The sequence below is a fragment of the Podarcis gaigeae genome (genome assembly GCF_964106915.1).
Source record: "Podarcis gaigeae genome assembly, chromosome: 1".
NCBI classification, from domain to species: domain Eukaryota; kingdom Metazoa; phylum Chordata; class Lepidosauria; order Squamata; family Lacertidae; genus Podarcis; species Podarcis gaigeae.
The window spans coordinates 136,733,621-136,759,858 of NC_139678.1; the positions used below are offsets into that span (position 1 = coordinate 136,733,621).

General features: G+C 40.9%; 2 protein-coding genes across 6 annotated transcripts in view; one reads left to right on the plus strand and one right to left on the minus strand.

Moving 5' to 3' along the window:
- The window catches only part of ERBB4 (erb-b2 receptor tyrosine kinase 4), an 837,205-nt gene that overhangs the window by 677,685 nt on the left and 133,282 nt on the right, over positions 1-26,238 (plus strand). For all 5 annotated transcript variants that reach the window (XR_014556491.1, XM_083704220.1, XM_083704222.1 and 2 more), the window contains exons 19-20: positions 94-192; positions 20,780-20,965. Coding sequence is in view for 4 of the 5 variants with exons in the window: in XM_083704220.1 (XP_083560346.1) it covers positions 94-192; positions 20,780-20,965 (285 nt within the window). In the remaining variant the exon portion in view is untranslated. The remainder of the gene's footprint in view (positions 1-93; positions 193-20,779; positions 20,966-26,238) is intronic.
- The window catches only part of LOC310831628 (uncharacterized protein), a 466,313-nt gene that overhangs the window by 431,537 nt on the left and 8,538 nt on the right, over positions 1-26,238 (minus strand). The gene's annotated exons all lie outside the window — the stretch shown is intronic.

The window sequence follows — 26,238 nt, forward strand, 5'->3', positions numbered from 1 at the left end:
ATAAATAAAATTATTATTATTATTATTATTATTATTATTATTATTATTAGCTAATTTGGAGTTATGGTTTTCTTCACTTTTTCAACATCTTAGGGTGTTTGGGTTCCTGAGGGAGAGAGTGTGAAGATTCCTGTGGCCATTAAAATCCTTAATGAGACAACTGGCCCCAAAGCCAATGTGGAGTTCATGGATGTAAGTAATGGATACCCTGTTCAAGCGATGCATGTTCACACACATTATTTATGGTTTAGCTTCACAATGGCAACTACTTCTTCCAATTAACATACTCTTACAATGCCCAGAGAGAATTGCCCTGGAAGAACCAAACTTGCATGGATTTGGTGGCCAAACTCTCTGCACTCAGTAGGCACCGAGCATCCACCTAAATATGGTACCAACTCAGTGTTCCTCAAGCTCACTGAACTCTGGCCCACTTTGTTGCTTTATCTTTCGAACTCTGAAACAACACAGTGCCAAGTGTGTGTTGCATAGATGAGCAGCAAAGAACCCTACACACAGTCAGGTACGTACAGGCTGCTACTGCATATGAGGATCTGTGGGCTGGGGGATTAATCCCTGCATCAGGATTAGAAGAGGAATGGAATCTGCTACTCTTAATCAATTAGGAATTGTCCTAACCCTTTGCCTAACCCTAGAGATCTACCAATAGATCTCAGTCTGCCTTCTGCCCGCTCTCAGCGTGAACAGCAGCAGCCATACTGCAGTCTACACCATCTATAAAACCATATTTCTCAGGACTATTGTGTATGGGGAGTGGATGGGTCATGTACCTTTTTTGCGAGGTGGCTTTTGTGGGACAAGAATGTTTGCTTTAGGGGATTGTGGTAGGGGCAGCGTTTAAAAGCAAATCACTTGATAAAACTACATTTAGACAACTTTGGGGGTGTTCTTCAAATTTTATTGACTACTTGAGATAGAATTAATTGTTTGGTGCAATAGTTTTCAAGTTCTGTGATGGCAGCTGGAAGGGAGTTATGATGTCTTGGGAGTAGACAGGGGGATACAATCCTGAAACAGGCATGCCTTCCTTCCACACAAGTGAGGACATGGGTAGATTGAATATCATATGGTAAAACATTCTTTCATGATTCACATTTGATTTGGGGTGGCGTGGGGTAGTCTGCATCCCAGCATGACTGGAAAGAGTTGATGCTTTGTCCTTGAATGCTATTTTTGTTTTTTTTTAAAACATTTTTTTATTGCTTTTTTAAAGGTATAGAAATACAGAAAAAAGAATAAAGAGAGGTTATAAGAAAGAGACATATAAATAACAAATTTCCATATTCTTTTTCCATCTAACCTATAGGACTTCCTCACATCCTCCGAACCCTGCGTTCTCAGTCTTATAAAGCATCAGCAATTTGTTAACTTATTTCAAAACTTATTGTAACTTCCATTTTATCATGTTCCCTATTTTCAATTTTACTGTCGCTCAATTCTTATATGTTTTATATTAAACACAATAAAGTTATTTCATTATTTTACCTCTAAATTCTTGTGTCTTAATTTTCATTCCAATAACTTACATTTGCTGAAGCTAGAATTTCCTGAAAGGTGCATTTTTTTTAACATTCATACAACTTATAGTGTTTTTTCAAATAGTCCTTAAACTTTTCCCAATCCTCCTCAGTTGTTTCTTCTCCCACGTCTCGGATTCTGCCAGTCATTTCAGCCAGTTCCATATAGTCCATCAACTGCGATTGCCATTCCTCCAGCGTGGGTAAATCTTGTATCTTCCAGTATTTTGCAATCAGGATCCTTGCTGCTGTGGTAGCATACATAAAAAAGGTTCTGTCCTTCTTAAGCACTCTCTGGTCCACCATGCCCAGAAGGAAGGCCTCTGGTTTTTTAGGTAAGGTAAATCTCAATACCTTTTTTAGTTCATTATGGATCATTTCCCAGAAGGCCTTCACTTTCGGGCAGGTCCACCAGAGATGGAAGAATGTCCCTTCCGCCTCTCCACATTTCCAACATTTGTTGTCAGACAGATGATATATCTTGGCTAACTTGACTGGGGTCATGTACCACCGGTATACCATTTTCATAATATTTTCCTTCAAGGCAGTACATGCCGTGAATTTCAAACCGGTGTTCCATAACCTTTCCCAGTCTGCAAACATAATGTTATGCCCCACATCCTGAGCCCATTTTATCATTGCGGATTTGACTGTCTCATCCTGTGTATTCCACTTAAGCAGCAAGTTATACATTCTCGAAAGTAGTTTACTTTTTGGCTCTAACAATTCAGTCTCTAGTTTCGATTTTTCCACCTGGAATCCAACTTTTTTATCTATTTTAAATACCTCTTGAATTTGCGCATAGTGCAACCAATCTCGTACCTTAGTTTTCAATTTCTCCAAACTTAGCAACCTCCAATTGTCTCCAGTTTTTTCAATTATTTCCCAATATTTAGGCCAATGGGCCTCCATGTTGGGTCTCTTACGTGCCTTGGCCTCCACCGGTGAGAGCCACCTCGGAGTTTTACTCTCCAATAAGTCTTTGTATTTTATCCAGACCCTCCAAATTGCTCTTCTGACAATATGGTTTTTAAACAATTTGTGCACTTTGGCCTTGTCATACCACAAATATGCATGCCACCCAAACGCATTGTCAAACCCTTCCAGATCCAGGACATCAGTGTTCTCCAATAAAATCCAATCTTTCAACCAGCAGAAGGCTGCAGATTCATAATATAGCCTCAAGTCTGGCAGGGCAAATCCCCCTCTTTCTTTCGCATCAGTTAATATCTTAAACTTTATTCGGGGCTTTTTGCCCTGCCAAACAAACTTAGAAATATCCCTCTGCCACTTTCCAAAGCATTCCACCTTGTCCACGACCTGTAGGGTCTGAAACAAAAATAACATTTTTGGCAATACATTCATCTTTACAGCAGCTATTCGGCCTAACAAGGAAAGTTTCAATCTTGACCATATATCCAAGTCTCTTTTGATTTCTGACCAGCATTTCTCATAATTATCTTTAAACAAATTCAAATTTTTGGAGGTCAAGTGCACCCCTAGGTATTTTACTTTTTTAACCACATTCAGCTCCGTTTCTTTAGAGAACTCATCTGTTTCTGTAACTGTCAAATTTTTTGCTAAAACCTTGGTTTTTTGCTTATTTAACTTAAACCCCGCCACCCGACCAAAATCAGAAATTAATTCTAACACTCTTTTAGTGCTGGAGACTGGTTCCTGAAGTGTTAATACCAAGTCATCTGCAAATGCTTTCAATTTATATTGTTTCACTCCGACCTCAATTCCCTGGACCAACCGGTCCTTTCTAATCATATTTAGCAACACCTCCAGGACTGAAATAAACAATAGGGGGGATAGGGGGCACCCCTGGCGTGTCCCTTTTTCAATTTTAAACTCCTCTGTCACCACATTGTTTACTATCAATTTAGCTTTTTGTTCTGTGTAGATTGCTTCTATACCATTTTCGAACCCCCGCCCCACTCCCATCCCTTCCAAATTTTTCTTCATAAACATCCAAGAAATATTATCAAAGGCCTTCTCTGCATCAACAAAAATCAAAACCGCTCTGGTATTCAGATTTGTTTGTAGAAGTTCCAAAATGTCAATAATGTTTCTTGTGTTGTCAAACAAATGCCTACCAGGGAGAAAGCCAGCCTGGTCTTTGTGAATCACTTCATTTAGTACTTTTTTAAGTCTATTTGCCAAAATATCTGCAAAAATTTTATAATCCACATTTAGGAGTGAGATGGGGCGGTAGTTCTTAAGTTGGGTCTTTTCAGTCTCTGATTTAGGTACCAATGTGATGAAAGCTTCTTTCCACGTTTCCGGTGCCCTCCCTCCCTCCATTATCTGGTTGCAAACCTCCATCAAAGGTTGTATCAAATAGTCCTTTAAAACTTTATAATATTTGGAGGTTAAGCCGTCCGGGCCTGGGGACTTGCCAAGTTGAAGATTTTGAATGGCACTTTCAATTTCTTGCTGTGTAATATTACAGTTCAGGTTTGTTCTCATTTCCAGGGGTATTTTTTGTAATCCATTAGTTTTTAGAAATTGATCCACCTCTGAGACTTTTTGCGGCCCTTGTGTATAAAGTTCTTTGAAGTACCTCTGGAAGCACTTTCTGATTTCCTCGGGTTTCTGAACCATTCTCCCTTCAATCTCTAAATTTGTAACCGTATTAAGCTTTTGTCTCTTTTTCAACTGCCAAGCTAGCAGTTTCCCACACTTATTCGCCGATTCGAAGGATCTTTGTTTCATTTGTTTGATTTTCCATTCCACCTCTTGGTTTATCAGTTTTGAATATTGCGCCTGGAAGAATTTCACTTCTCTTAACACGTCCTTCGACTTAGGCCTAGATCTTAATTTTTTCTCACCTTCTCTTATTCTCTCCAATATCTTCTCCTTCTTTTCATTCCAGAGCCTTTTCTTAATCGTGTTTTGTTGTATTAGAAACCCTCTCATGACTGCCTTACTTGCGTCCCAGATTGTTCTTTTTTCCACAGTAGTATTCAAATTTATCTCAAAATAGTCCTTTAGAGTTTTTTCGGCCTTCTTAACAATCTCCTCATCTCTTAGAATAGTGTCATTCATTTTCCATCTAAAGGATCCGGTTGTATTTAGTCTCAATTCCACTTTCAAAGCATTATGGTCGGAGCAGGTTTTTGGGCAGATTTCCACTTTTCTAGTCTTAGGTGCCAGTCCTCTAGTTGTCCAGATTTGGTCGATTCGTGTCCATGTCAGATGAGCTTCAGAAAAGAAAGTCCCTTCTTTCCCTAGGGGGTTCTTAACCCTCCAAATGTCCACTAAGTCCATATTGTCTGTCATTTCAAAAAAAGTTTTGGGTAGTCTGCCGTCTTTCGATATGTTGGCACTTTGTGACTTATCCATATTTACAGACGCAACCCCATTCATATCACCCAGCATAATGATGTTACTATAGTCCAAATAATCCAGCATAGTCTCATGCAGCTTCCTGAAGAATTCCGACTTTCCCTCATTTGGAGCATATATTCCTAATATCAAAATTTTTTCTCCTTGCGTCTGTATTTCAATCGCCAAAATTCGGCCATATTCATCTTTAAATAAAAATTTCGGTGACAGGCTCTCCTTTGCGTAAATCACCACTCCTCTCTTCTTAACTTTGTCTGAAGAAATAAATTCTTGGCCTAGTCTTTTGTTAATTAACACTTTTCTATGGAGCCTTGTCACATGTGTTTCCTGTAGGCAAATAACGTCCAGTTGTTCCTTTTTCAAAATGTGAAAGACTTTCCTTCTTTTTTCCGGGGAGTTTCCGCCATTTATGTTCCAACTAAGAAGCTGTAGAGACATCCTGAATCAATTGACGGGTTCTACAATGGGGTATCTAAGCTTCCTCCCGATCCCGGGGGAGGTAATGCTGGTCCTGGTCCTGGTGGTATAACTCTTGGAGATGGTCCCGGTGGTGGTGGAGGCCAAGAAGCTGCAGCTCCTTTTTGCAGGTCCTCCTCGTGGTCGTGTAGGAACTTCTGCTGGTCTTCAGGTGATTTAATCTTTATTTTCCTTCCTTTGTAAGTAAATGAAAGTCCTTGTGGAAACTCCCACCTGTAAGGAATTCCGTTGTGTCTCAACAATTTGGTCAAATCTATATAGGTAGTCCTAAGTTCCAAGAGATATTTGGGTATATCTCTGTAAATTTCGGCCCTTTTACCTTCTACCTCCAAAGATTTCTTAAAATGTAGGCCTAGTATCTTATCCCTTTCTTCTCTTGATCTCAGAGCAACCAAACAATCTCTGGGCTTGTCTTTCTTTACTGATTTTCCCAGTCTAAAGGCTGTCACAATTTTAAAGTCCTTTTCTTCCTCAATTCCCCAGAATTTGGAGAACAAAAGTGACAAAAATCCCTCTAGATTATTTTGTTCCAATTCCGGGATAGCCCTTATCCTGAGATTACTATCTTTACTTTTCAATTCAACCAATGCCAGGTAGGCTTGTTGTTCCCCTACCTGCCTTCTCAAAGGTCTTACCTCTCCTTTAATTTCCTCCACCTTTAAGTTCGCCTGTTCTGCTTTTTGATTGGCTTCCACAGCTAATTTAAAGTTTTCTGCCGTAGCCCCTTGCAATTTCTCAATTGCCTGAGTGTGCTGCGAAACCTGTTCAGTTAATTTGCCAATAGAGGATGTAGCTTGGTCAATCTTTGATGTTTGATTGTCCACTTTTTGGTTTAAGACTGCCAATTGTTCCAAAATTTGTTTTAAAACTGTTTCAGATCCTCCAGTTGCCATGTCTTCTGCAGCAGGCTGCACTAGTTCCACCTCCTGTGCTGTCAGCACAGTTGGGACAGATGATCTGCGGTGATGAGTTAGAGTTGTTTGCAGCAGTTGCCCAGATTTTTTCTCTTTTTCTTTATCTTTAGCTTTAGCTGCTCTTGTTCTCCCTGTGCCGCTCATTCCACACCTGCCTCTGTTCAAGGTCAAATGGTTTTTTGTCCCATGGGAAAAACAAGACCCAAATATATATAAAAAGAACCACAAAAGGTTTCAATAAAGCTCAGTTCCCATGCAACTATATTTCCACAGTCCTATAGGGGGAGTATTTCAAAGTTTCAAAAAAGAAAGGAACTATTTTCCGCCATTGAAGTTCCTCAATTCCCCATATTGAGTTTTGTAATTCCCAAACACAAAAGGAAGGTTTCCAAAACTTCTAATCTCTTAAGATCCAGCCATAAAGTATCGATACCGGTCCATGCAACAATGTTTAATGTTAGTATCTCAGTCTATGCAACAATTTCGATCTCTGCAACAATGTCGTCAGTTTGACAGCAGTTTGACAGTTCTTTTTCTATGCACTGGCAGCCCGGTGACGGGGTTATCTCTTTCAGCCCCGTTTAGCCCAGAAATTGGAGGATAGTTCTAAAGAATAAAAGTCTATACAACCCACAGTTCTTTCCTTTTTATCTTCAAAATACAGAGTCTCTCAATGCACCCTTTCTTCCACTTTTAAAATCCCTTTTTAAATACTTCAGCTCGTTTCCGAGCCCTTGCTTTGATCTAATTAGCAGAGTCGGGAGGCGGACTTCCTGTTACTCGCCTCCCGCTTTCGGTCGAATTTCTTCAGTTTAGTTGTAAAATTTAGGACCCTTACTCACGGGTATGTTGCTCCAATTCCGATAATTTCAAGAAGAAAGGTTAGCGCTCATCAGCAGCAGCAGCGCGGCTTTGCTTCCACGAAAAGAGCGATGAACTCACAGCGCCGCTCCCCCTTTCACGTTCCGGAGCCTCTTACGAGGCTCCTTCCCCGCTTCTGGGGGGGCTCCAGGCGCCCGCCGAGTCCCACGGCCGCAGGCTCACTCTGCCTGCGGTTTTTCTTGATGGGTCTCCGCTTTGCCGTAGCGGACGACCCTTTTTCGCGGAGCCCCTCTTCACAGCGCAAAGAGGACCGCCATTGCTGTTTCGCGCCGCCTCCGGAAGAATGCTATTTTTGAAGGGAATCAGCAATAACTTGTTCTCTGCTGGGCTGGCTTTGTGCTAATCTCTTCTCTCTCAGCTTCAGTGTTCTCTCCTGTAAGATATTGGTTTAAATTAACTGGTTGCCCTTCATTTGTTCAGCTGACCAGCTTGAGAGTTTTGTGTTGCAACCTCTGATCTGTAGTAACATAGATGTGGATTTGCACTTGTATATGCAGTTCATCATAGTGTGTGGCCTGGTGGTTGCAGGAGGTAATTGGCGCCACCATTTTGCATCTGTCTCTGTCTTCCACTAGTTTGCATTTGATGCTGATTGGTGGATTTCAGGTTACAGGGGGGAAAACAACCCAGAATATCTTGCAGACCTGTAGATCACAATAAAACACCTGGATCTTTCTTGGCAGGGGATTTGCTCCATCTCCTTGATCATTTTGGTTGCCCTTTTCTGAACCTTTCTCAACTCTGTGATACAAGCTCTGGAACTTTACCCTTGCAACTGATAAGATGACATTTCTCTTTGACATGTGGAATGAGTAAAACAACATGTGTTGTTGCAAATGTTTTATTCTGATTCATATGCACAGATGTCTATTTTACTTTAGCCTATTAGAGCGACAACACAAAAGACATGCAAGAGTGAATGCCTGCTATTCTGCAGAAGACAAAGAGATTAGCAGTAGGAGCCATTGCTTTTTGTTTAATCTTTTAATGGCGGCAGAAAGAAAATGAAACCAAGGAGTGCTTTGTGACCAGTTGGGCCCCTTTTAAATGCTGTACGGCTAAAGGAGAATAGGCCGTGGCAATTTGGCAACTGGGCTGTCATTTCAGTACCCTTGAAAACTTTCTAATGTATCCATAATGACTATAATGACATAATGCATCATGCTAGTACATGATGTGGGCAGCTCCCTCCTATATTTCTCTCAACAGGGGACATTGAATTCAGTAGCAAAGAAAAATCCCTATGTTTGAATGGTACCTTTCCCCCTAGCACAGCAAATACTATTTCTCATATGTCTCACTCAAAAGTTATTTCAGTCCTCATCTTTCCTTTGTGTTCCATTCTTTTTTTTACAAAGATCTCTTGTAACAGATAGCTAAAGGCATCCAAAAAATCCACAATTTGGTTCACGATTAAATTAAAACTAGAGTAACTGCTGTAAAGGCTTGCCTTCATTCAGCTTATGTTCTTCAATGCATTTCATAATTGCATCATATTGCCTTTATTAGTTGCATCATTCCTCTGAGGTTGTAAATTCTGAGGTTGACTTCACCTGAAAGGCTTCACCTGAATACCTTAGAGCTTAGCTATCTAGCACCTCAGTTTTAGAAAAAGTCCTTTTTCAATGCAACTGAGGTTTTATAAAGAACTCAGCAAAGATTTAGCAGCTTGGGCATTGCAAGAACTGTCAAAATAAGGTATCTAGAAAATGGGGTTACTAGAGCAAAACAAAGCGGGTGGAATTCAAAGTAGCACTCAGCAGATTACCCATCAATGCAAGCATTTCTGTGTGCCTGGTGGAATGTTCTCTTCCTTCCTTTTCCTTTATGTTGTTCTGGGGGTTCTCCCATCACCCCAGAGCTGATTGGGGACATGGGGGGGAGAGGGGAGCCCCATTGTGTGAAGGGGACTTACAGCACTGGCTCGTGCTAGCACAGCTTATTAGTTGAAGCTGGTCCAATGTTTACAACATACTTCTGCTCTGCAATTGTCTTCCACAGAATCTGTTTTACGAATGCAGATTTAGAAAGGAGGTGAGATCTGTTGCAATATGCTTTGATTTGCTTTAATTAGTTTGGCTAACCTTTGTTGGTTATATGATTGTTTAGTGAAATAATGAGAGAGAGAGAGAGAGAGAGAGAGAGAGAGAGAGAGAGAGAGAGAGAAACCAATGTCAGGAAATCATAGCTTAAAATTGGGGAGTGCCCTTAAAGCAGTGACCTCAAATTGTGAGTGTCTGCAACTCTGCTAGCTGAACATCCATGGTTTTGTATCTGTTATATAATGCAGCAATCTTTCTACCCTTGCAGTGCGTGCCCTTGAGGTTGCTCTGGTTTATAGCCTCCATGATGGGTGATGCAGATAAGGGAACCTAAAAAACTTGCAGACTTGGGAAGCAGTGGGTGGAATGTGAATGTCATTCACCTTACAAACATCAAGGTATAAAGCATCATAGTGTTGTGTCTGTGGAAGAAAAGGCAGGTACTAAGAAACCCACCAATTGGCTGCATGGAAACTTTTCAAAACAGCATTAATTTCTGTGCTCTATGAAGTCTCCCAGCCCTCCTCCTTTCTCCTAATACATTGTAAGTCAATTGACTTGGAGATGTCATGAATTTCTAACTAGCCATGAGGCTGTTGCCAAAAGCCAATAGCTTATCATCAAAGCAGAGATATCCTACATGCCATGGAGTGCACTCCTGATTAGAAAGTAAAATAAACTATCCAGGATACTAGTAGAGAAGGAAATCAATGAAGTCTGACACATCTCATCAGGCAAAAAGAAAAGAAACAGTCTTGCATTTCTAAAAGGCGATGTTGCACAAGCTGTAATTTTATCCAGGGTTTTGATCCACTTACAAGTTTAATCTAACCTCTGTGCACTTAAATGTTTCATTATCTCTTCGAAAATAATTAGGGGTTGCAAGCAGAAGTCTGTATATGTAGAGTTCCTTGGGAGTCCCCAAGCTCATTGAGGTGAAGACAGCTTGACTGATGCTTGTCAGCCAATATTGGGCCAGGAGCTAATAATAGAAGGCACTGCTGCTTAGCTAGGTGAGAAAGTTAGCTTGGGAAAAATTAAACTGAAGGTTTTTGGATTTATGATTTGAAATACATTTCCCATTCTCATTTGTTTCCTGGTAAGAGCCTGCAAAGGGAGTTGGTCTCTTTTATGGTTTTATAATTAAGATCGAGGGGATTCTTGACTTCCTCCAGACGTATTGTGGCTCACCAATATCCCTAGAAATAGCTTTTCATGTCCAAGGAGAGTGTTTTGTTTAGTGATGCATAAAGATAATAAATAATACTGACCAGTGCTCTTGCAGCTGCCACTCCTGCCAAGCATGCAGGAAATAAATTAAGTTAGCTCAAAGGGGGTTTGATGGATAAAGTGATTGCAGAGGAAAAAGAGAGAAAACTAGGCTTGGCTTGGCTTGATGAATGCAGGCATCAGATTTCTCCCCACCCCCACCCCCAAGTACAGAAAAATAACAGACATGTTTTATTTTGTAAGGACTTGAAGACCATGATGCTTAGAACTCTGTGATCAGTATGCAAAAGTTTCAATAAGACTACTCGCTATGTTGACAAGATTAGCCAAAAACGCTTGCCAGACTTTGTCTTCTATGCACTAAGAGCACACCAGGTGTGTACAGTGATAAGAGGCTTTTCCAGAGTGGTTTCTCCACTGTGAAACAACTAATTTCTCCTAGGGACATGTTGGTGTCATCCTGAACATTTTCAGAGGGGTTCCATAAAGAATGAGGACCTCATTTTGCAACTGGTAGGAAGTGGCATGATTCTGTTTGGTCTGTTTAATCTCAAACCCTCAGGCAAACCTAGGGGCACGGATCTCTTACAGGAGCAGTTACTTACCTTGGGAGTTCAGTTTGCAGATTTCCCCCAGGTTGTTGATACAGTTGTGACTTCCAGGCAGAGAAGGTCACTCTGAGTGCAATGAAAATTTTCGTCCTTTCTGGAGATGCTAGGCTTGAGGATGTTCCTAAAAGCTAAATATGTCATGTAGCAATGCCTTGGAGCAATCAGCCTCTAGGAAACCGGAAACCTGATTACTAGTGAAAGTTACCTGCTTTTAGATATTTTGCAGGAAGACAAGGAAATGTTCAAGGCAGTGTTCCTTTTTCTGCTTTAACTATATTTTACCCAAGTAAGCTATTCTTCCCACAGAAGAATAAAAACAGAAGTCCTGCATTCAGTTTATAAAGTGGGGAATATGATAGATGCCCTTCACAACATGCATGGTGTAGAGAAGGAGAATATCCCCACCACCACCTTGCAACACAAAAATCCAGACCACCCAAGAACACTAAAACCCAGACCGATTCAAGAAGACTTAGGACAGACAAAAGAAAGTATTTCATTGCCCAGAGCAGAGGTAAACTTTGGAATTTGCTACCATAAGATACAGTGATGGTTTCAAATTTAGACGGCTTTAAAAGTGAGTTAAGCCAAATTTGTGGATGATGAGGCTAGCAATGTTTCATAGTCATTATCTATTGGAATGTAGCAGAGGGTGGGGAGCAGCGGCTGCGCTAGGAGGGAGGGCCAAGCCATGGTGTCCTCATGGGGAGCCCTGCTGCATTACTGCCTCCAGGGCCCTCACTATCAGGCTGCCCCAATTCCGGCAGAAACCTCCCCATGCAGCCCTTCCCTGGATCCTTGGCAGACCATCCATTTGCATCATTCTGACTTGGTAAGCCCAAGACACCATGTTGGATGATGATGATGGTTGCAATTGGCCTTTTGCATATGTTTTTAATTAATAGCACAGTGGTCACTGCTCCCAATTGGCTCTACAAAAACCAGGAAAGAAAAGAACCTAAAAAGCACAGGCTTTTTAAGCAAAGTTATTCGCAAGGGTGGAATCAAGACTGTCACATTTATACATATCTGGTACATGGAGGATAACAACGGCCCACCCCAGGAACTCAAAGAAAAGTCCCTGGGCATTTTGGTCTGTTGTCAAAATTTCTGGCTCCTAATATTCTCCTGGTAACTGCTGTGTGGGCTGAAGCTAGAATTCTCCTGCTCATTCCTTACAAACTTAGAATTTTTCTGCTGCCTCAAAGTTTCCCAAAGTTCAAAGAGAAGGAAATATTTAAAATTAATAAAATGAGAGGCATAATTACCAAACAATCCCTTTCCACTATAGTAAAAAAAGAAACAGGCAAAGAACATCCAGCTTTAAAGGCTGAATTTGTTACCCAGAGCTGAGCAATTAGTGCCAATGCTTCACAATAAGAAATGGAAAGTCTGTATCAAAGAACTTCCTATTATTTAGGAATTTTCTCTGCATGCCTCCAGCTTATATTAGCAATTCAGAGTAGACACGTTGGTATTTCAATTTCTAAATGGTAATGTATATGCCAGGTTGCTGTTAGGCTGATAATAAATGAAGGTTTTATGGGATGTGTGTTAATAATACAAGGTATTATTTTCTTCAGTGTATACGTAATGCCTTCCAATGAGGTTGCTATATGGTTCAAGGTTAGCAGTCAATCAGCACATGTCTGATTGAAGCAGAACTGTCTAGATATTAAAGTCAATCAAATAGGGTATATATAAATATAATTTGCCAGCTAAGCAATTTTTGAAACTTTATTTTCTAAAAAAGGAGAACTTTATAGTGATAAGTTATTACTTTCTAGATTTTTCATGATAACAGATTGAGCACAAGAGTGTGATAATATACCTCAGTTCAATGGCTCAGAAATCAGCAGCAAAACGTAAAGTAGTGTTGGTAAAGAGTCCCTGAAAAAGAACAATGTGCCATTAATCATTGTTATTTCAATGTGAGAAGGAGCCAAGAATTTAGAAAAGGGAGCATATTAGGTTAAGGACATCAAACAGATTTTTGCTGGTGTAAATTCGATAAGAGTCCTAATGCACATACTCAGAGGTCTCAGGAGGTTTGATTGCTCCTGGTGCCTTATCATCATGTAAGAGCACCCTGAACTTTGACTATCTGTCAGGTGTATTCCCAAGATGGACAAATCAACAAACAGAAATCCCCTGGAGAAACAAAATTCTCTCAGAATCTGCATAACTTACAAACCAGCCACATTTCTAGGGCCTTAAAGATGATAACTGAAAACAAGGATTTGAAAATCTCTATAACTGATTCATCTAGATCTGAAGCAAAACAGCTCAGTTTTCAACAGTGTAAAAAACTCTTCCCTTTTTAACATTTTTGACACTCCTTGCAATGTTCACTGTCTACTAAGTCCTATTGAGTTCAAGGGCCTTACTTCTTACTTCATGCATAGGACTGCGGGCATAATAATTAATTTCCCTCATTGACACCATCATATAGCCAACTCTCATTGGCAGCATTACGTCATGATGTCATGCCACTTTATTACAATGATTCCTAATTGGGTGTGATCATTCATGTGACTAATCCAAGAAATTTAAATGAAATCAGCAGCACCAGACAAAGACTGATATTCACATTATCTTGGTAAGTTGTTTACCCAAAACTACCAAAATGTCTCACTTGACTCCAAAATGAAAAGCGACAAGTATTTGGCTGAAACCTTACTAACTTAGTTCTGGCTGGCCATTAGAATTCAGCACCCGTTGTCAGCCTTTCATGTTGACTAGTGCTTAATGTTGCCCTGTGGTATGATCCTGGCTTCATCATTGTTAGCTTTAAATATGTATTATTAGTTACAAGTGGTGTGTGTGTTATCTTAGATTTTGCCTCTATGGTGATTAAAAATAATTCCAGAAGGGTTTTTGCTTTAGTTCTGAAGACTAGTTGTTAATTGGACAAATAGACCATTATTGTGCAATAAAAAAATGAGGTCAACACCAGATAGCCTAGGCCTTAGTGTTATCTTAACTGTTTGCATTATCTTCTTGAGGAAAATGTCCGGATTACTGGGAGAGGTAATACCAATTTGCTTGTGATAAGAGTGATATTAACAGTCAATACCATTTTAAAGTTGCTTCATTAATCAGGTGGCAAAGCCAAGCCATTGCGACAGGGAAAATATTGACTATTTTTGCATGAAGATAGTGAACCACTGCCTCTCTGCTCAAGACATGAGCCTTCTGCAAATGATGTTATCTTTGGTAATAAAAAAAGAAAGCCCGTCTGTCCCCCGGTTCCATATTGAGCGATTGCAGCTGTATGGAAAACCAGAGCTTGCAAAATGTCGAGGTGCAATTGGGGATGTGTTTCATGGTTATGTTATTTCCATCACTGACTTTCAGTCGGCACTGAATATTGAACATTTAAAAAGCCTCCTTTATTTTGACTGTGATAGTGATCTGATTTCAACAGCCAATACTCCTCTTGACATTGTTTCAAGTTAAGCAGACACTGCGGGCCCCGTAGTAGTACTGTCCTGGGGGAGAATCCTACTTACTGATTCCATGGCCTCTTTGGACAAGCAAAGAAATAATATGTTGGTCTGATTTGGAATTCTTACTCTCAAAGGGACCCTGTAAGAACAACAGGATAAGATTGGACAAACAGACAAAAATGGTTGCTCTTCCAGTTGTTCTGATTCAAGTTCACCCAAATGAAAAGTTAAGGTAAAGAATGGAAAACAAAGGAAAATAAATCTCATTGCATAGAGAACACACCCAAGGCGGATGATAGATAGAAAGATGATAGATAGATGATAGATAGATAGAGATAGATAGATTAGATAGATTAGATAGATAGATGATAGATAGATAGATAGATAGATAGATAGATAGATAGATAGATGATAGATAGATAGATAGATAGATAGATAGATAGATAGATAGATAGAGATAGATAGATGATAGATATAGATAGATAGATGATAGATAGATAGATAGATGATAGATAGATGATAGATGATAGATAGATGATAGATAGATAGATAGATAGATAGATAGATAGATAGATAGATAGATAGATAGATATAGATAGATGATAGATAGATAGATAGAGGATAGATAGATAGATAGATAGATAGATAGATAGATAGATAGATAGATAGATAGATATAGATGATAGATCCAGTAGGCAGATAGGCATACTTGTGAGGGGCAGTTCAAAATACTGGAAAGTCCCCATACCCCTTTTGGCTTTCTGCCTGCATAATTGTTTGTTTGCAGTTTATCGAGTTACATTATTAGATGCTTAGGTTTTGCTTATGTCAAGGAGTGGAGGGGCCAGGTATTGTGCCCTGGCCTCCTTGCCTTGAGGATGAACTCTGCCTGGCGCTTCATGTGCTGGAGCTCCCATCAGCCCAGGTTCATTTCTTCCTGTTTGGCTCTGAGAGCAGCAGCCTCCAGCACTCACAGCTCAGCTCTCTTACTAGAAATGAGCTCAGTTGGGAGAAAAGCATGCAGAGGTAAGACGAGGAATAATTTCACTGCCCCCCTTTTAAGATTCCATAAACCTTTTATACATGAACAACAAGCGTGGCTGTCCCATTGCTTGAAAAATCAAGATCACTGATCCTGTTACACCTAGATTGACCCATAGCTACTCTGATGCGTCAGTAAATGGTGCCTTTATATTCTTGGGAGACTCTTGGGGATAGGTTTGTTTGTTGGTTTCTGCATATAACTAAATGGTTAGTTATATATTTGCACCTCTTTTCACTCGTCTCTTGATTTTTTTCTTTCGTCCACATATGGCAACGTCAGCTTCAGCAGTTAGTCAGGTCTAGAGGGATGCATTCTGCAGGAGGTTCTCCCAAACTTAATATGCAAGCAAAATATGTTGAAGATACATCAGTTTGTAATTGCTTCCTCCCAAAGGCTGCTCAGACATGCACTGTAGACATGTTTCTTTGCTGTAGCAATTACAGGTACCATAAAATTAATGAAAAAAATGTGTGTCCGCTCTAATATCTTTCTCCTGTCACACAGCACACATTTGAGGTTTTGCAAATAATTCCCAGCCCAGAGTACAGTGAGCTTCTTAAGTACTTTAAAGAGTCTTTGTGGCTGCAATATAGAAAACCAAGACAGGGGAAGGCAAATTTAAGGAGGCATCCGCTTATACATATATTTTCAGAAAGGCAAAAACATTTATCAATGTCATAGTGCATTACAACTTTTCAGTTTATCAAGCTGTCACAGAAAGATCTTGGGCCAGGTCTGCATGTTTCATGGGTACAATACAGGGCTATTTTTGTGTGTATTCATACGAAGGCAGGTGGTGCTGAGCCACACTCTAACTGGCAGTTGTAGCAAGGCTGCTGAAACAGGCAAATTTGGTATAAGTTGTCATGCCACATTTGAAATTCATTTATTTTCATTTATTTATTTTTGACATTTATATATCCAGCAAGGTCCTCGGGTGGGGGGGGGGGGTTCCCAACACAAACCATGTATTAAAACTATAGTAATACAACCAAGGTTTAAACATCAACAACAATCTGCATAAAAATCAGCACAAAGAAAGCATAAAGCAATGTAAGACTGCCTTGAAGCCGCCACAGGGAAGCATGTCATGTTCCACCTCCACTGTCAGACGCAGCAGAGCTTCTGAATGCCAGCTGCTGGAAGCCGCAGGCGGGGAGAGGGCTCTTGAGCTCAGGTCCTGCTTGCTGGTTTCCCATAGCCATCTGGTTGGCCACTGTGAGGACAGGGTGCTGGACTAGACCTCTGACCTGATCCAGCAAACGCATCATATGTTCTTACGTATTTAAAAGAGCTGAGAAAATAAAAAGGCCACACAGACCACAATGTAGGCACGCAGCAAGCCTCTCTAGGGAGTCCTTTCCATAATTGGTTGCCACCACTGAAAGAACCCACTCCTTAGTGATCCTCCACCCTCACTGGAGCTCACCACTAACTTCTCCCTTGTTTTCTTAGAACGCCAATATCGCTTCTTGGCCCTTTTAGCTACGATTTGGTATAGAATGGCGGCAATGGTGCCCACCTGAGAGGTGCCAGAGCTGAGCTCCGGTGAGCTCCAGCTTAAAAAAAAGCCCTGCCTTCAACTATTGCTTCATCCATCCCTGTGTTGACTTGAAGCCCACGAGCCTAGATTCATGACTAAAGTGGCTCCTAACTCACAACCACGAGCAAAAAAAAAAAAAGAGGCATCTCTTTTGAGAGATCACCATGCCAATGTTTTGAAGTGTGTCTGTGTATGTTGCATGTAGTTTCCTGGATACCTAACATGTGTGCCTTGGAAGGCTGCAGGTCTTGACTGCAAGTTCAGGAGGTGGGCATGGGTCATAGAGGGAGGAGACCTGCTTGGGCCCAATTACACTATGCCATTGGGAGGACAACAGCATGTCCATATTTAAGAATTGGGCATGAAAGAATCTAATGTTACTAAGTAGGTCATGTTAGTTCCAGATTGAACCCAGAACTTTGCCTATCACTAGTCCAATTACAGTGGACAGATAGAAACTTTATTTGCATTAGCCACTAGCCTTAGCAATAAGATCAAATATACTGGGGATAGAGCTAAATAGTTAGCTATACAAAATATGTTCTGGAGGTTTACATCAATACAAATGACAGAATTGATTCATGATCCTTTAGACCAATTACAGTATAGTACAGGGGTAGCCAACATGGTGCCCTTCACATATTGTGGAACTACAACTCCCATCAACCCTGAACACTAGTCATGCTGACTGAGGCATGAAAGTCCTCGTGTTTATGATACTGGTATAGTGTGCTCTCTACGTGTTTTATACCCTCCTTTCTTGGGGCATGCAATATGGACCTTTCCAGGATAAATACATTCTAACACATCTCAGTTTGGTTATTCATTATAAATGGCTTTTTCCATATCTCAAATAGAGCATTAAACAGCAGATGAGCAGGAGATCATGCACTGAAGTTAATATGTCTATCAACATACTTTTGTCTCTCCCATTTTCCCACACCTGCCACTGATTTTTGGTGTGCAAAAACAATGAATCCATATCCCAATCAGGCAACATGAAGAAAAATGCCACAGTTTAAAATAGAAACGCTTGCTTCTTTGCCAAAAAGAAAGAAAAAACTTTATGGGGGGGGGGGGAGAGGGCATAAACCAGAGAGTTATTTTGTTTCTCGAAAATGGATAATGTACCTGTCAACATGTATTTATTCTGCCGGCCTTCAGTGCTATTTTCTGGTGTCAGTCGAAAAGCGACTAACATTGCATCTCGGTGACCCCGTGCAACAGACTAGTGTATTAATTTTAACACGGAACAAATGGTTTAAATGGAACTGCTCTTCCTGCCTCTTCTCCCTTGCTGGCCCAAACCTGCCATGAGTTACACTGAGTCCTTACGCCTGCCCTGAAAAACATGAGTTGACATAATTTCAAAAATATTAGAAGTAAAGAAAAGGTTAAACCATCTGTTATTTTCATTATACACACACCCTACAATTAATGTCTTGTTCATCTTTTCTTTCTTTTTTTGAAAAAAAAGAACCATTATGCAAATACACTGCAATTTGGTTTCAAATGCTCTTTGTGCTCTGATGAGCAATTTTCTCAAATACAAACCCAGCCTCCTTCCCCTCCTATATAATTCCCCCACCCCACTTCCATCTACCCTTCTACCTCTTTTGAGGCACTGGGGGTGATGATGGTGGTTTCAAGTTTAAGATATTAACTGATGCGAAAGAAAGAGGGGGCTTTGCCCTGCCAGACCTAAAGTTGTATTATGAGGCCGCAGCTTTCTGCTGGCTAAAAGATTGGCTACTTCTTGAAGACACTGATGTACTGGATCTGGAAGGTTTTAACAATGCTTTTGGTTGGCATGCATACTTATGGTATGACAAGGTTAAGATCAATAAGGCCTTTAAGAACCATATTGTCAGAAAAGCAGTGTTTAATGTCTGGACAAAATATAAAGACTTATTGGAAAACAAAACTCCAAGGTGGCTTTCACCTCTGGAAGCTAAGGCCCGAAAAAGACCCAATATGGAGGCCAAATGGCCAAAATATTGGGAAATACTAGAAAAAGATGGAGACAACTGGAAATTGCAGAGTTTGGAGAAAATGAAGGATAAAGTGCGAGACTGGTTACATTACGCTCAGATTAAAGACGTTTTTAAAAATGACAAAAAGTTAGGATTCCAGGTGGAGAAATCGAAATTGGAAACAGAACTGTTAGAACCTAAGACTAAGGTACTTTCAAGAATGTATAACTTGCTGTTAAAATGGAATACACAAGATGAAATGGTTAAATCGGCTATGATAAAGTGGGCACAGGATATTGGGCATAATATTATGTTTGAGGACTGGGAAAGGTTGTGGACCACTGGGTTGAACTTCACTGCATGTAATGCTTTGAAGGAAAATGTAATGAAAATGATATATAGATGGTACATGACCCCAGTTAAACTTGCCAAAATATACCATTTGTCTGATAACAAATGCTGGAAATGTAAAGGAAATGAAGGAACTTTCTTTCACCTCTGGTGGACGTGCCCTAGAGTGAAGGCTTTCTGGGAAATGATATATAATGAGTTGAAAAAGGTATTTAAGTATACCTTCCATAAGAAACCAGAGGCCTTCCTCCTGGGTATTGTCGGCCAGAGGGTGATAAAGAAGGACAGAACTTTTTTCCTGTATGCAACAACGGCAGCAAGGATACTCATCGCTAAGCATTGGAAGACTCAAGATCTACCCACACTGGAAGAATGGCAGATTCAACTGATAGACTACATGGAACTGGCTGAGATGACCGGCAGAATCCGAGACCTGGGAGAGGAGAAGGTTGAAGAAGACTGGAAGAAATTTAAGATTTATTTACAAAAATATTGTAATTTGGTTGAATGTTAAGAAGGATGCTAGATCATAAATAATTGAGCACCACTAAATTAGATGGAATTAGGATGATAAGTGAGATTGAGGAAAATATAAAACTTTTGGAGATTTATTATATTATACTTAAAAGAGCGGGACATAAGAACGCAAACAAGATGATAAATTGCTGGTAAAAATCTATACTGATGTAAGTGGGAGCGGGAGACGTGAGGGAGTCCAAAGAAGTTATGAAACTATGTTATGATATATGTTATATTGTTTATTATTTTTGCATTTGTATTTAAAAAATTTAATAAATATTTTATATATAAAAAAAAAGATGATGGTGGTTTCATACTACTAACAGCAAGATCATTTGATATTTTTTTACCACCACATGTGAAGTACTGTAGTTATTTTTTAAAAAACTTATCAGAAATGCATGTATTTTGAAAGAGAACACGGAGGAAGTAGCTCCATGCTTTTCTTTTTCTTTTTTCAAAGGAAACCTCTTTGCCTTTTTTGCTTTTCACTATTCCTGCTCCATGGCGCAGTGATACATTCATTGAAATGATGTGTTTAGTAAATCCAGATTCAAAGATGTACACAGATGTACCTATGAAAGGAGTCACAGCTTGCAATGCAAATGGTGGACATCCTAATAAGTGTAGCCAAAGTTGCTTTCATTGCCAGCTCAAAACATTTTACTGCTGAAATGAAGCCCAGTTTGCAACCTTCCCCCCTCCATACTAGGAACATCATTTAGACACCAATTCCTGCCTTCACCTGTCTCCCACTCACAGTGCTACATAGTGGGACCAGCCCAAGTAGCTTCACTTGGGCACGAAAGTGTGGTATTAAGTGTCTCTTTTGAATATATGGCTTTTTATTGCAGGAAGCTCTTATAATGGCAAGCATGGATCATCCACATCTGGTACGGCTACTAGGAGTCTGCTTGAGCCCAACCATCCAGCTAGTTACTCAGCTGATGCCCCACGGCTGCTTATTGGACTACGTTCATGAACACAAGGATAACATTGGCTCCCAGCTGCTGCTGAACTGGTGTGTCCAGATAGCCAAGGTAAGCTCTTACAGAATCAGCTGCTGCTTTTTGAGATTCCCTGCTTGAGATGTTTGCTTACGCTCCATATCTCTGGTGTACAAAAATAAATTTTGCATTCTATTAATTTATTGGATATGTTTTATTGTGATTGGGTTTGGGAGGGAGAATGCGGGCTCTGTGGATTTTTTTCTCCCTTGTTATCTTGGGAAGTATATATTGAAGATTTTTCCACTGGGTCAAGCTTTAGATCTCATGCATTTTTCATTATTGATACACTAATTTCTCTAAAACAAATCTGATATATGAGAAGAAATCACTTTCTGAAATTGATAAATAAAATGTAATTAAATGAAGAAGACAATCAAGCTGAGGATGTAAAGCGAGAGTCAAGTTTTGGAGAACTGGATCTCACATACCTGAAACAAATTGAGGTAGGTAAATATCTTGTGGGATTTGAGAAAAGGATCCAAAGTAAATAATTTGCTACAATAATTCAGTCTTTGTTTTCTCAAATAACCAAGATAAAAACAAAAACAAATACCAGTCCCTGCCACCATATCATTGCATGTTTCCCTGCAGAAACTATGTAGAAAAACAAAGTTTGGGGATTGTGTTTGCTGTTTCCTATTTCTTGGACTGAAATATTTCTTGGACTGAATTTTTTTCTTCCAGTCTGTGAAAGGGAACCATTTGAGGGGGTGGCACAGGCCACATACCACATTCTGTGAGTGATCTGTCACTCACCATTTCCTGGGCACTTCCTTCCCTTAAAACATGGCACATCATTAAAGACATCAAAACTTTTAACACAGTTGGCCTAGACCAGCCCACTAGGGATGTATGAGAGCTCTTCAGGAACCATTGCAACTCCTGCTTTTGTTGCCTTACTGGATCAGTGGACTGGGAAGTGGATGTCAGCTGCTTTGGAAGTCCTTAATACATGGCTTAGCCTGGCTAGGTCTCACACACATCCTTCCTCCTGGCCAGTGTTTAGACCTTCCTTCTTCTAGACATGCACCTATTCTTCATGGAACACCATGAACCCATGTGTTTTAATTTGCTAGAGTGGCAGTTTCATCACAGGCTACTTTGTGATGCTGCCTCAAAGCTCCGTAGGCACCCATCCACCCTGACAAGTTTCATTGAGTTCATCAGGAAGCGTTGGGTATGGAATAGGAGAACGGACAACTACCCTGCCAATTCATAGGGGAAAAGGTGTTTTTGTAAAGGGAAGATGCAAACATTAGAACTGGGACACTGAAGGAAAGTAAAACAAAGTAAAAAGGAACTTGGATGTGAAACACCCACAATAAATTCATAGAATCATAGAGTTGGAAGAGACCACAAGGGCCATCGAGTCCAACCCCCTGCCAAGCAGGAAACACCATCAGAGCACTCCTGACATATGGTTGTCAAGCCTCTGCTTAAAGACCTCCAAAGAAGGAGACTCCACCACACTCCTTGGCAGCAAATTCCACTGTCGAACAGCTCTTACTGTCAGGAAGTTCTTCCTAATGCTTAGGTGGAATCTTCTTTCTTGTAGTTTGGATCCATTGCTCCGTGTCCGCTTCTCTGGAGCAGCAGAAAACAACCTTTCTCCCTCCTCTATGTGACATCCTTTTATATATTTGAACATGGCTATCATATCACCCCTTAACCTCCTCTTCTCCAGGCTAAACATGCCCAGCTCCCTTACCCGTCCCTCATAAGGCATCGTTTCCAGGCCTTTGATCATTTTGGTTGCCCTCCTCTGGACACGTTCCAGTTTGTCAGTGTCCTTCTTGAACTGTGGTGCCCAGAACTGGACACAGTACTCCAGGTGAGGTCTGACCAGAGCAGAATACAGTGGCACTATTACTTCCCTTGATCTAGATGCTATACTCCTATTGATGCAGCCCAGAATTGCATTGGCTTTTTTAGCTGCCGCGTCACACTGTTGGCTCATGTCAAGTTTGTGGTCAACCAAGACTCCTAGATCCTTCTCACATGTACTGCTCTCAAGCCAGGTGTCACCCATCTTGTATTTGTGCCTCTCTTTTTTTTTTTTTTTTTTTTTTGCCCAAGTGCAATACTTTACATTCTCCCTGTTAAAATTCATCTTGTTTGTTTTGGCCCAGTTCTCTAATCTGTCAAGGTCGTTTTGAAGTTTGATCCTGTCCTCTGGGGTGTTAGCCACCCCTCCCAGTTTGCTGTCATCTGCAAATTTGATCAGGATGCCCTTGAGTCCATCATCCAAGTCGTTGATAAAGATGTTGAATAAGACCAGGCCCAAGACAGAACCCTGTGGCACCCCACTAGTCACTCTTCTAACAATTAATTCCCCTAACAATTAATTAGGGATAATATGCAAATGTTTTTCACTACTAGTTTCTTATTCCTACAGATGTTATTGTGACCAAAGAAACATAAAATATAAATCTGTAGCCTGATTAATTTGTTGATTGTGCTATAATATCAGATTATGTCAGGATCCCTCTTACCATGGGTGAATTTCAGCTGCGATCTATGCACACTTATCTGGGAATTTGTCACATTAAACCTGAGGAGGCTGACCTGGTTGTACTGCTAGTAGCTGAGGGAAATGATGTGGCAGCTCAGGGGAAGGTCTTCATAGTTCGGCTTACTTCTAGGCAAGTGGGTACACAATTACTGCTCTGCAGGGTGACTCTAACTATGCATTCTCAGAAATAGGCCTATTTAATTCAGTTGGGCTTATTCCCAGCATGGCTGCCTTAGTCTCCCAAATGAGTAAATTTAAAATTAAGTCTTTAAAGAAATGATGCTAAGGAAAAGTGGGAAAGAATTTTACTAATAGTTTAGCACAGAAATACTTGAAAGGCCATACTTGAAAGCTGTTCTTTAAAAACTAAATTGTAGGATTAATTGATGTGAACCATTAAGGGAAAGAGGGGGAGGATTATTGTAAGAAAAAGGTAACTTATTTTTTTGAGGTGGAACAGCAAAGTTTAATTAAGCTATCTTTTTCTGTATCACCATGGTCTAAGGTTAACATTACTTTGACCTTGTGTTATTATAGCATAAAGCTCATCAGTTTCAGCTCTTCAGAAATGAAATGTATTTGCATCTGTTTTCCTTGATACTTGGGCAAAGGAGACGAGGGAAAAGGTCCCTTACGGAATTCAGTAATTCAGTCTTGTATACATGTACACTAACTGTAGTGCTTAGTTCCAAGTAGGCATGCATAGAACTGTGTTGTCCGATTAGTAACATGCTAAGGTCAGTTTCTCCCTAGAGGTTTGATGGCATGTATGTGTCCATTAGGGACACAGGTGGCGCTGTGGGTAAAACCTCAGCGCCTAGGACTTGCCGATCGTATGGTCGGCGGTTCGAATCCCCGCGGCGGGGTGCGCTCCCGCTGCTCGGACCCAGCGCCTGCCAACCTAGCAGTTCGAAAGCACCTCCGGGTGCAAGTAGATAAATAGGGACCGCTTACCAGCAGGAAGGTAAACGGCGTTCCGTGTGGTGCGCTGGCTCGCCAGATGCAGCTTGTCACGCTGGCCACGTGACCCGGAAGTGTCTGCGGACAACGCTGGCTCCCGGCCTATAGAGTGAGATGAGCGCGCAACCCTGGCAAGACTAGCCCATAAGGGCAGGGGTACCTTTACCTATGTGTCCATTGCATGTTTCCCCACTTGCCTTTCTGGAAGTGAGAACTACGAGCCTGCAAGGGTTGGGCAGATGTTCCCAGTCCCTTAGAATTTGTGGTTCAAATCATTGGCACTGGCTGGTGGCCACAATTGAGGGGAAGAAAGTCACTTGTCACACGCAATGCCCTGACGTTGTGCATGACGTTGTATGTGATGCCGTGACGTCCCACACGATGCCAGGACGTCCCACACAGGATGCCATGTGATGATATAGTGTTGCCACTGGATATTGAGGGGGTTCAATCCCCTCCTTAAAAATTCCGGGGGGGGGGAGTGCTTCCACCAGCGGTGGAATATATCACAAGAAGATGGCAGATCATTCCGCTGTGATTGCATTTCTATTGTAATTGTGATAGCAAAGGGGGACTCATGCGGTTTCTTATTATGGAGCCTTACAGGTTTGTGATAAAGGGCCCCCACTTCAAAGTCTTCATGTTTCGATATTGGATGGTCTGAACCATATACTGTTTTCGAAAGCACTCTCAAGCTTGCACAATGCAGGTGGCAAATCTGTAAAAGTGGAGACCACAGGCTGCCTGTGACTGAAGATGCCTGTGTGTCCTTGGGGAGTAACAGTAGAGGGATGAGGAACCTCTAGATGTTGCTGGACTGCCACTCCCATCTTCCCTGACCACTGGCCATGATTGCTGGGACTGATGGGAATTGAAGACTTGCGCCATAGAAAGCCACAGCTCCTCCGTTCCTATTAAAAACACGCACACCAAAATATGTTAAAAGAGAGAAAAACATTTGGTAAGAGAGAAGTGCAGCAATACAACACACATCATCTGTGCACAACTGTGACAGAATAAAGCGGCTGACTCATATCTTCTGCTTTAAAAAAACCCAGAAAGAAACACCTCCTTCTTACTGTAGAACAAGTAGTTTTGTTATCTCCAAAATTTTCATATTAACCCAGCTCTGTGCAAATAATAAAAGAACTGGTAAAAACAGTTTTTCAACTGTTTAACCCCAAATTTCAGGAGTGGGATTGCATAATTGAGCATTTCCATATAGAACAAACTCTCTGCACACAAAACTTAAATAGATGCCAGGGAGTTGGACTTGTCCTTGTTACACCAGTTTTTCCTGTGTGGTGATGGTGGTTTATTTGTGTTTTTGCTTTTATCAGGGGTGCTCTCAGACATGTGACCAACCAGGAGCAGTTGGGCCCCTTTACTTGCCATTTCTGCTTCAGATTATAGTAGGCAGGGAGAGGAAAGTGTCTGCAGGGATATATGTCTTCCAAACTGATGTCACAGAAAGGGGCAGATTCAGTCTGACCTCACGAGGATGCATCGAGGTGGAATAAAAAAGAGAAAACTGTGCAGTTGTTGTTTTTAAATAAAACAAAAACACCAAACCCATGGCAGCCCTGGCACATCTCTGAACTATGGTTAGCCCTTTTTAGACATTGGCTTCCCGTACGTGATTACACAGGAGGAGTAACTTCTGACAATGAGAGCCTGTTCTACTCACATCAGCTCCCCTTGCTTTATTGGAGTTTCAAATAGTGCAGGCAGAACACACGGGGATGGCAGGCTGTAACTTCAAAAGTCACAGGTTGTGGGAAGGAGGGGGTTCAGGCAGAGTGGGCTGGATGACACAGTCCATGCTCTCCTG